Raw genomic sequence first — 10,701 nt, forward strand, 5'->3', positions numbered from 1 at the left:
ATATGGTACATAATGCCACATATATTCAATAATTATTCCATTAATTATGAGTGTTGTCGTTCAAATGTGTGAGTCTTGTCATCTTCTGTTTCTTTTAATGCATTGTTTATGGAAATATTGGATTGGAAAAATACGAATGATTCATTATGATTGTCATGCTGTATTTAATTGCACAATGACAAACTGGTACCATTTTATAGATCAATTCTTAGTTTTTGTTCTATATAGATCAATTCTTAGTTTTCGTAATTAAATAATGCCTAAACGACAATAGAGAGGTGACGAATCATGGAATGAAAGATTTCCGGATATGTACTAGTATTTTACTGATATTTTTGGCGTATTTTAAAATTGGCTGGCATTTATTCCACAACAGATTGCCGTAAATTGTATATTATATAGTGAACCAAACGAAATCATGTTTCTTTACTTCTGCACGAGGAAACGGATTCATTTTTTTTCAAACATCGGAAATTCACGTTTTTTTAAATAGCGCAGAGATACTCTGGAATACATCATCATTTCTTCGAGCATTCTTTTGAGAGGCACTTTCTAAAGGAATTATATTATACATATCCGCCTTGTTCCTCAGAGTGCGATGGTCTGCTTCAGTAGAAAGGCTGTGGTGGCCAGCAATCCCGCGGACGATACACACTGTTCCGCGCCGCTCGCTGTAAAAACACATTTTTTTCAAACACGTAACTGCTTACCCACGAAAAATTACTACAGAATTATCTCGCTGTATTTCACATGTTATTATTATTAATAATATTATTATTCTAAGTTCTGCTTTGAGTTGCTTATATGGCTGCGTCGTGACCTTTATTAAAAGTAGTTGAGAATTCCAGTAAATCCATCAAAGTTGCTAAGGAAATACAGACTTCCAGCGCATTTAATGTAGAAATTTAGCACCAAATTTGAAAAACATTTACCCACGAAAAAACATCTTTAAGACGCACGATAATTCCGATCAAAAAATTAAATTAAAAGAATTTTTTATTCAGTTATCTATTCTTACTCTTGCGCTAGTTTGAACGCTCTATAAAAAATAAAACAATTCGTGTAGAACGAACCATCTAATTGAAATAAATTTTATATTTGTCGAAAATTTTATTTTAATCAGATCTGATTAATCATGGATTCTAAAAATATTCGTGTAAATAAAGAACTGGTCTAAAACTTAGAAACCTAACCATAAGTAACATATTATACACGGTACTCTCAATCTGCATATGTAAATTATCCTAAAGACCTCAACAACTCGGAAATTTTAATGCGGTGGAAAATTTTTTTTAAAGAAAACTGAAAAATTATATGCGGTGAATTTATCCTTACGATGAATTTCGTAAGCTGATTGTCTTACCGGTAGCGTTTGCGGTGGTGGCACCGGCCGCTGGTGCCGGTGTTCCGGCGGCTTCTACGGCGGAGGGGTACGTCTGGAGGAGGAGCACGACACACAGGGCCACCAGGCCGATAATAGCCGACAGACGCGACATGATAATCACGGAGTATACACTGTTTTTCCACCGACGGGCGTTTTTTAACGGAATACCAAGTATTCTCAATTGAAAAAAACGTGAATGAAGTACGACGAGCTCACCGGGGCACACAACGCGCAACAAATAAGCAAAGATTTAAATTATTGCTTTTTGATATCTCCGACTGCTAGCAAATGAATCGTTGGGTCGTACGTACATGTTTCGTTGCTAAGGAAAGGTCAAATACATAGTAAGCACGCGTACGTGATGATCCAGTACAGTACATTTAATTATTGCTGTCAGATGTTGTAAGAAAGATTTTTTTTAAATTAATAAATAGAATACTGATCAATTTTTTTAATTTTCTTTAAAACTTTTCTGATTTTTAAAAAAAGTGCAGATATACTAGTGCGCGTATTTCTGCACAGCTAACCATAAAAACTCCCATTCAGGGCGGTAAAATGTGGAAAACAAACAAATGTATGTAATTTGCCCTGGCCAATATGCTGTTTAAATAAAAATATTTATTGTACATTGAATTTACTATTCATTTATTATTAATTTACAAAATCAAATATGTTATAATTATGTATATATATAAGTATAAAAAATTTCGGAGGTCCAGAACTGAGATGAGCTTTCTCTACCTATTTATTTATTCACCTATCTTTACTTATTTACCTCCTTGTTACGAAACAGTTTGTGCTCCATGCTGCATAAGTGAGAAATAAATTTAGTAAACAAAAATTAAATCTGTTATAAAACATTTCGAAGGTGCAGAGCTGAGCCGCGGTTTTTCGCCAATTAATTTATTGACATAATTACGAGATTTGCAGTACTTCAGTATCGGCAGTCCACAACGGCACCACCTTCCATTTATTTGTGTTGTTTTTCCCGCATCACTAATAAAATCCACAATAGTCAATAAAATCTCCGACCAATTTAAACAAATATTTTACAGCATCTCAAAGTACGCATTATTCAGAATATTCGCGCGGCTTTGCCAATGAGCAGAAAGGTCACGGACAGTATGGCCAGGCACAGACAGGCCGGGACGTTGAGTTCCCATTCATCATTCTCGTTCTCCTCGCCGGCGTAGAACAAGTACATCCATCCGGCGAGCAACGCGAAACCCCCCATGACCATCAGACCGTGTCCGAGACCCGGCGGCACGTAGTTGGGATCCACCGCCCCGGGGTCGCTGTCGGCGGCGGGTTGGGGGCGGCGGAGAAACCTACCACGGTGTCGGCGTGGATGCCGTGATCGGCCAGACGGGACGTGGGCGGCGCCAGGACGCGGCCCATGTAGAGAAGCTGACCGGTCTGTCCTGAAAAATTCATAGAAAACACAAATTTCAAGTGACGTAATTCAAGGCGTAAAATAAAATACACAATAAAAATAATTTAAATAATGCAAACATAATCACCATTAGTGATGTGATATGATTAACATAATTATCGTAATTCCATTGAGCAGGCCAGTAATGATTTATTTCAAAATGTTTTCTTTTTTTTCTCAGTTGTTATTTTATCGATGCTACCAGTTATATTAGTTCATGGAATTTTTATAAAATTCATTGCATTTTTTATCTGCTGATATATCATAAACGTATGTTACCGTATTATAATTCAATAACAATGCGAGTATTATTACCATGTAATTATTCATTAATTTTTATTTAATTATTCATTATTATTTTTTTTATAATTATTACAGTTATATTATTTTTTAAAAATTTATTAAAAAAGATTAAAAAATTTTTCACCGATAAATGGCCGTAATCGCTACGCCAAACAGGAAAGTATCGTTTGGAACTTTTTTTAAGGAACCCTGAAACAGGAGCGACAAAATCGGCCATCCTAAACCGCTCCATAAATCAGCAATAAATAACCAATTAATTTTACAACATAATCAATCTCATAAATACTTAAAAATCTAAGGTAAATGTACTCGTAAATCGTAAACGTTGTTATCTCTACCTGCTCTCACTCGGTCAATCAAACGTAACGATAGAAAATTCATACAAAGAATAAAAATTAAAATCATCAAAAACACCAAAAAAGGAAAAATCCCTAAGATCACCACAAAAAATTACAAAACGAAGAAAGACACCAAGCAGATTAAAAAATTTCAGAAACAAGAAAACTAATAAAACGGATTACACGAATCGACAAGAAAACAAACGAAACTCAAGTCAGAAACAGCGAAAGAATGAACAGAAAACTGAGAAAACAGAAATACGCCAGCAGTAACACGGGGCGGTGGCGCTGTGCACACCGTCCCCCGTACCTGGGCTAATGTGCGCCGCCACATGTTCATCGTACAACGCGGCCACCGTCGTCGTCCCATCCACCGCCACCACCTCCGACCGCCCGTCAGAAACTGCAGACGAATCGATAGGCTCATGGTGTATCAGGGGGACGCAGCGGTGGAATTGGAATGCGCGTTGATCGTTGCTGCAGGCTACATCACGTTGAAGAACCCACACTGATCACATCGCGGAGCTCCGTTTCCAAATCAATCAGTCGTTTCCAGATTCCGAGCAGCTCACGATCCTACGTATTGGCGCTCAATCATTCCTTGACTGCAATATAATTTTTCCATAGAAAATCAGGGGAGGAAAAGCAAAAGGTAGCAACGTGTGAATTTGAATCTTGATAATCAAAATAATAAAATTATAAAAATATCGACATTATCGTTTTTATTTTCACTGCGCAGTGTACTCGTAGTCGAATTACAGTAATCTCATTGGGCCACATCATACTTGCGACCGCCACTCGCGTAAGCGGTACCGTGAACGTCGCTGACGTAGCACTGAAGTTGTCAACAGTAAAGCAGCTGTTAAAAAAATTCCTTTTGCAGTTTTGCTGCTTATTTGCAACCGATTTTGTTATGCAATGCCGATTTTAACTACTTATTACAATTTAGCTATTATAAATTGCATATTATAAAAAAAATTAAATTTTTTTGTAAGCGCAGAAGTGTTACTTATTTAAATTCTAGCGTTGGAATTCTGGATTATATTCCACAAAAATTTTATCGTTTTTCAAAACTAACAGAAAATTCAGAAATAAATCAATATTAAAAAAATAAATATTTTTGAAAATAAATATTTAATAAAACGATAAACTTATGAACCAGTTTGTAGTGCGAAAAATAAGAGCCTTCGCAAATATGTGTTTTGTATCTTAATATCGTACAAACTGCAAACAGAAAGATTACAAAGTGCGCCACTGCGCTTGCCGCGGAGAACTGATTTTGGAGACTTAAAGAGTAAGTACTTTCCTTGCAGCGCCTGAGGGCGGCAGCTTAAGCGACACCGCTTCAACGGTTGTTATTGGCTCTTTTAGAAGTAATAAAAATATGCGATATCCAGACATTCATGTGCCAACTGCCAACGAGTAACGTTGCGAGACATTCGACACAATACACTTTATCATTTACCGAAATAATTATGGGAAAACCACGATACTACCGTCCGCTTAGCGATGTTGTGCAGCATATTACGTGGTACATGTTTATCATTACAAAGTGTCAATATACGAAGCCGGATGAATGCATTGCAAAGCAACAAATCACTTCCTCTCATTACTGCATAGCTGGTGATAAGCGTTGAACAGCTCCGATAAAGGGCAACCGATAGCAGCACAACGCAGCTTGTAGCGGTTATCAATCGAAACGCGCACTTCCGCTAGCACGCTGAATGCTTCGTTGTGCGGCATTTCCGAGTATCTTGGTTACCTGAAGTTTTTCTTGCGCCGCTACGATAATTTTCACTATATGGATAACTGCAGTAATTTCTAAGCGCTCGTGCGAAATAACATACAGAATTTTTAGATTTTCACTAAGCGACGATTTCCGGATCTTTTGTGTCCATTTAAATGAATTATTTTGTACATAAACAAAGCCATCATGTGGATGTATCAAGCATCTGTTGTCATCTTCCTGATTTTTAATCTGCATTGTGTTTCTTCTCAGGTGAGTGTTTCACGGTATTTTAACGCGTTGACGTTTCGTTTAGGAAACTGTGCCGGTACATCATAACGAACATTCGTGAACACGGACGAAAACGTTCATTTTCGCGCACTATCAAACAGGTTTTGTTATGTTTGTGACATTCTGTAGCCAAATGATTTGCATACGCTGGCGTGAAAACCGTTCATGCGCGCAACATTCCGTTGGGAAGTTATGGGTGAAATAAAATGCCAAAAAGTTTAAATGTACTGAGGGGTACCAAAAGCCTTACTATCGAACCGATCCTCATTAAATTTGAAATTTTGCATAAAAACGTACATGAAGATCACTTTTTTAATACAATCTGCTTAATGGTGCCATATACGTTTTTAGCTGCAAGTTCGCTGGGCTCAGGCGGCAATAACGGAGGACGGAGGCAATCGTCGAACCGGTCAAGTGGAAGGCTTCGCACCAACGCACAACACGTGGTGGAAAACGTGCTCATCCAATGTCACAATTCGCAGCTCGCCCAGCCGTTTGGGACGGCTGCTGTGCCAAAAGTTCGGCTTCGATAATGTAGTGTCGATCCGATTCGCCAGCGGCGCCCCATCACCCGGCTATGCGTCGGTAGATATTGTCTCCTGTCCCGGTCAGTGAATTATCTTATAATACAGATTACAGATCACTGCTGATCCGCTTTAAGTTTTTATGAAAATTTAATTTGGATCAACATTCTGACTTTCTTATTGCACACGGACCACGGCCACAGTAATCATGAGCTTCAGACTGTATAATGCGGGAAACACTCACTGATTTCTCCTTAACGAAATATATAACACATAAAACATACATAATACATATAACACATGTATTTTGTTTTGCTGCTGATAGATGATGCTGACGATATCTCCATGTGTCAGTTTGCGGAAATAAGACAGCAGACACAGTGCGGACGGAATTCCTCATCAGCCTTACGTGCAACGGTAATGAGCAGATTTAATACTCGTTTAGGCTACATGCAATAAAGCTTGTTAGGAAGCTTTAGTGCACAACGAAACGCTTACGACGTTTTCGCATTCCAGACTTTTCACAATATAAATTCGCACACTGGACACCAGAGATCATCTATTCTACGCGTTGTTCTACAATCCACCTCACTACTCAGCTCTAAGAGTTGATTACTTGATAATTATTTTTTATAAAGCTTATCAAACTTGCTAAAGTGGAACAGCACGCACAGTGTACCGCCTCTATGGTGTGTCGGTGAATTCATATTGTGAAGATGTCCGGAATGCAAAACAACGTCGAGTATATATCTTTAAACCATCGATCTCGTAGAGCTTACTCCGGAACCGCTCCCGGCACCGCCATTGGTTGGCAACAATGACATCCGCGAGATCACCTGCAACGCCACCGTCGTATGCGCCTGCCCACGGGCCTCGCAGATCCGTAGTATTTTCCACCGCTCCCGTGTCGGCCCGACCAACCAGTGCAGTATGGAGTTCCTGGTGCAGGGTATGTCTACTTGCATTTAGACAGCAGCCGCTGGTACGATATCCCAACACCCCGGCGAACATAGCGTGTAACAGCATCAACCATGTGATCATCCGGCAAATTCTCCAGTATCAGCGGATCGAACCTGCCGGGATGGTAGATGTGCGGGTTAGAGAGGAGCGCTTCTGCGGGCAGCAGAACGATATGCGCACTGTGATTATCAGCCCGGTGGCGGTGTCGGTCAATATCACGTTTGTGAGGGCCTCCGTTGGCGGGAGCAGAGCAGTTTGATATCACGCTGGAAGGTGAGGAAAGCTGTGGAAAGCACACTTTACTGTCGCGGGTTGATTTGCACAGCCGCAGTGTAATGAGCTCGCTTAGCGTATGGGATAATTATACAAATAAATAGGAAAAGTTACTTCCTTGTTCAAAACGGGAGACACAGCATTCCCGTTTACCGAAATTTGAGTTTTCGCCAAACACTGTCGCAAGGTATTGGTAAACATACCGTATAAACAACAAGCGATCCGGAATACAAAAACCAGTGATAAGGTATTGTGTTATCATAAAAGCGTTCACGACACAACACGACTGAATTTTCACGTTAGAAAACAGGATTTCTAGAGAAAAGTCTAGTTTTGTTGTACCACAAAAGTATATAAAGTTGGACTCGTACGGAAGCACCTTAATATGCCAAACTGAACGATGCAAGTTTGCTCTGTCATTTATTTCGTTTATAGTTAGTTGTCTCGGTGTCCAGAAGAGTTTAATTTTTTGCCGTAAACTTCACTGCTTAACAGAAGAGTTAAATAAGTTCTTGCAAATTATATCGGTAAACAAGCGATTTTAGCCACCAGCTAATGTGGCTCGCGGTATTCCATACAATAAATTTGCAGGATGCATTTGATCTTCCCTACCCTAAAAGTGTATTGTCGATTTAACAGCAATTCCGCAGATAGCCGCACACTGTGGCTCCTCCTCCATGAACGTGTCCATCGTGAAGCAGAAGCTAGCCGGTTGGAACAACGGCACATGGACCGCACAAGTCGTCAACCAATCGCTGATGATTCCGCCGTCATCTGCTGACCAGCAGTGTCGTGCTGTACAAAACGACATCCAGAGTCGTTCCACGGATTTTTTCCAATTTGTCTTTGATGCCACACGCTGTCCGCGCATCTTCAACACGGATGTACTGTGCGATGTGCATTATCTGCGTAAAAGCGACTTGTAAGATTTTCTATTAGACAGATAACTACACCTTATCCTAAAGTCTTGGTGGCCCGGGTGAACAAGTGGATATCGGCGCAGTGCAGATTGAGTATCGCGATCAATTCCTCATTCCCATTCGCTGCTATTTGAAAATGGATCCGACCGGAGCAGGCTGGAGATGTTAACAGCGGGGATGTTCTTCCGTTTGAGGATATTTCGGAAACCATCGTTGTACCGTACAGGTACGCAGTTTTCTGTTTTACCTTTGAGCTATTTTCACGGCTTAATGTTTTGCAGAGTAAATGTATATCGGGATTCCAGTCTCCAAGTTCCATTTCAATATCTGACCTTTAACAACGGGGAAACGGCGTTTTATTTGGTGGCGACACCTATGGATACCGGGACACCGGTCAACAGTATTCAGACAGAGGTTCAGCGCTGTCTAGCTAGGAAATCAGACGGTTCAAACGAAAACAACGACATTGTATTATATAATTCGGGGTGCGCATTTGCATAGGCACTTGCTGATTCTCATCGGAATTTAAGCAGACACCGAAAATGATTCAACTGCTGCTATATTTAGGACAACAATACCTGGTGTCGATCCACGGTGACCACCAATAAGGGATTACAATCGCTGACGCTGGCAGTAACCTTGAGGACTCTTAGTTTTCCAGCGGTAGTTATGATTTTATGTGCTATGTACGCAGTGGTTTCGGGAATGAGCCGGTAGCTTATCATAGTAATGCTTTAATATAGCAGTTGCCGTTGCAGTTTGTACGATAATGCTGTAAACTGCTTTCTCATTTAAAAAAAGGACAAGGTGCTGAGCCTAGGTCGAATTCGGTACGATACAGTTCATTCCAAACTGTTGGAGAGAAATAAAGCTGTTATGATTATTATGACAGCGTTGGTTGCACCATAGATTACATTCAGTTTTGTGACACTTAGCTGTAAACAAAAATTCCAAACTCTGTGCATGATAATACTATTAAATTTTGGAAGGTAAATCAGGATATTATTGTGGTGTGAAGTTGTATACCGTCATCAGCTTCGGTACTTATATACTTTCGGTTGTCAGTACAACAGATACGTTTATAGCTAAACATCGCTCTCATACGGGTTGAACAGCATTTGAGTTCCAAGTCCTTCTTTTACCGATTGTACGGAACAGCGGTACAGAATTTGTACATATTATCCACCGGATTCATCTAGTCTTTTACGGACCTAGCGAAAATGTTTACTTTCTCATGCCCTTTGTCCCGGATAGTTACGCACCGTTAATTGTCTGATAGGCTGATAGTTCAGTGATCGCCCGATATCCGCGTATATCCGGTAGATGCCGTTTGTGTACTTTAAAATACTTGTTAATCCTTATACCCTGCTGAGTGCTGATTACTGTCGGTAAGACGGTTACTTTTGACAGGTTTGTTCGTTACGGGGAGTGAAGAAACTTCATCCAATACTTTAGAAGATGGATCTTGCACTAAAAAAACATGCTGATGAGAATTCTTCGGTGGACAAAAAAGCGGATGATTATAAGCATCACTCAATCCCTTCTAGATTTTATTAGTGCGGGAGATTTCGAATCATATTCGTAAGTACTCTTTGCGGTAATTCGTATTTGTAGCGCTTATATTTTACGCTAAGTCGAATGAAATTTAAAGCTCATTTATTTCTTGTTTATTTCCCCAGTTACAATGTGGATACCTTTACCTACTGGATGCTGAAATTTTTTTGCAGAAAACTCTGTGATCCTTCGCTTACTGCATTTGAACCAGAGGCACTGGGGCATCTTGTAACCGGGATGGATTTCCATCAGTTTTACTTCGATAATCGTAGGCTTTTCGCTAATTCATACGGAAATCCCAGAAAAAATGAACAAATGTGATTTTCCACTACGCACAGATACACCGCGTGGATCCAAGTCTGTTCAAACGTCCCTGGTGAATCCGCAAGTTCACCTCCTAGGCGAGGATGCGGCCTCGATCGCCTACATCCGTTTGATCCAGACTACTGACAAGTGAGGAATTCAAGAAACGGAAACATTTCCATACGTGTAATTTATTCCAATCCATTTCAATGGCATTTTACAGATCGGGTGTTGTATCAACGCAGTCTTTTGAGGAGAGCCGTGTATGGCATAAACGCGAAGGACGCTGGCAGTTAGTGCATTTTCATCGTTCTGGCGGGCGTCTGACCACCAAGACACCGGCATAAACTCTTTGATTCGGGTATGTTATTACTCTTCATACTATGATTTTTACTTACTGTTTTTGCTTTGATGGTAAGAAAATTAAATTATATGCGTCACTTCCATGGTAGAAACTGTTGCACTTCGAGCTCGAAATTTTTAGAGGTTACAGTAAAATATGCAGTAAGTCGAAGGGATGCGCAGAGCGAATAAACGCGTTAAATGATTAACGGTAAAAGTGGAGAATACGGTAGTGCTTTTTTATCGGCTTATTGGCTTAAAACAAATACCTTTTCGCTGTTTGGACAAATTGCCATGAACGCAACATAACTGTAGATTTAAGAAAAAACCTTACTTTATTAACTAGATCTA

General features: G+C 39.9%; 2 protein-coding genes and 2 long non-coding RNA genes across 7 annotated transcripts; 2 read left to right on the forward strand and 2 right to left on the reverse strand.

The window, feature by feature from the left end:
- Positions 1-412: 412 nt before the first annotated feature.
- Positions 413-1,667, reverse strand: LOC129599586 (uncharacterized). Its single transcript, XR_008691928.1, has 2 exons — positions 1,364-1,667; positions 413-671 (listed from the first exon to the last, which is right to left on the reverse strand). It is a non-coding gene; the product is annotated as an uncharacterized LOC129599586 (long non-coding RNA).
- A 748-nt stretch (positions 1,668-2,415) lies between these two features.
- LOC129599582 (uncharacterized) lies at positions 2,416-5,200 on the reverse strand. The gene is made up of 3 exons (XM_055497866.1): positions 5,071-5,200; positions 3,768-3,965; positions 2,416-2,805 (listed from the first exon to the last, which is right to left on the reverse strand). Exons 1-3 carry the CDS (start codon positions 5,198-5,200, stop codon positions 2,624-2,626), a joined length of 510 nt encoding a protein of 169 aa, XP_055353841.1. The 3' UTR covers positions 2,416-2,623.
- Positions 5,201-6,912: 1,712 nt separating this feature from the next.
- Positions 6,913-8,695, forward strand: LOC129599587 (uncharacterized). The gene is made up of 4 exons (XR_008691929.1): positions 6,913-7,231; positions 7,871-8,115; positions 8,171-8,377; positions 8,433-8,695. It is a non-coding gene; the product is annotated as an uncharacterized LOC129599587 (long non-coding RNA).
- Positions 8,696-9,485: 790 nt separating this feature from the next.
- LOC129599584 (calcium/calmodulin-dependent protein kinase type II subunit alpha-like) lies at positions 9,486-10,476 on the forward strand. 4 transcript variants are annotated; one of them, XM_055497868.1, is made up of 5 exons: positions 9,486-9,539; positions 9,607-9,732; positions 9,831-9,973; positions 10,044-10,158; positions 10,232-10,476. In XM_055497868.1, the coding sequence occupies exons 2-5, from the start codon at positions 9,632-9,634 to the stop codon at positions 10,353-10,355; spliced, it is 483 nt and encodes a 160-aa protein (XP_055353843.1). In that variant the 5' UTR covers positions 9,486-9,539; positions 9,607-9,631; the 3' UTR covers positions 10,356-10,476. The 4 variants fall into 4 exon arrangements, with proteins under 4 accessions (XP_055353843.1, XP_055353846.1, XP_055353842.1 ...); XM_055497871.1 differs by having other exon boundaries at positions 9,879-9,973; positions 10,232-10,469; XM_055497867.1 differs by having other exon boundaries at positions 9,507-9,732.
- Positions 10,477-10,701: the final 225 nt, after the last annotated feature.

This window comes from Paramacrobiotus metropolitanus, unplaced genomic scaffold, assembly GCF_019649055.1.
Source record: "Paramacrobiotus metropolitanus isolate TYO unplaced genomic scaffold, Prichtersi_v1.0 Parri_scaffold0000149, whole genome shotgun sequence".
NCBI classification, from domain to species: Eukaryota; Metazoa; Tardigrada; class Eutardigrada; order Parachela; family Macrobiotidae; genus Paramacrobiotus; species Paramacrobiotus metropolitanus.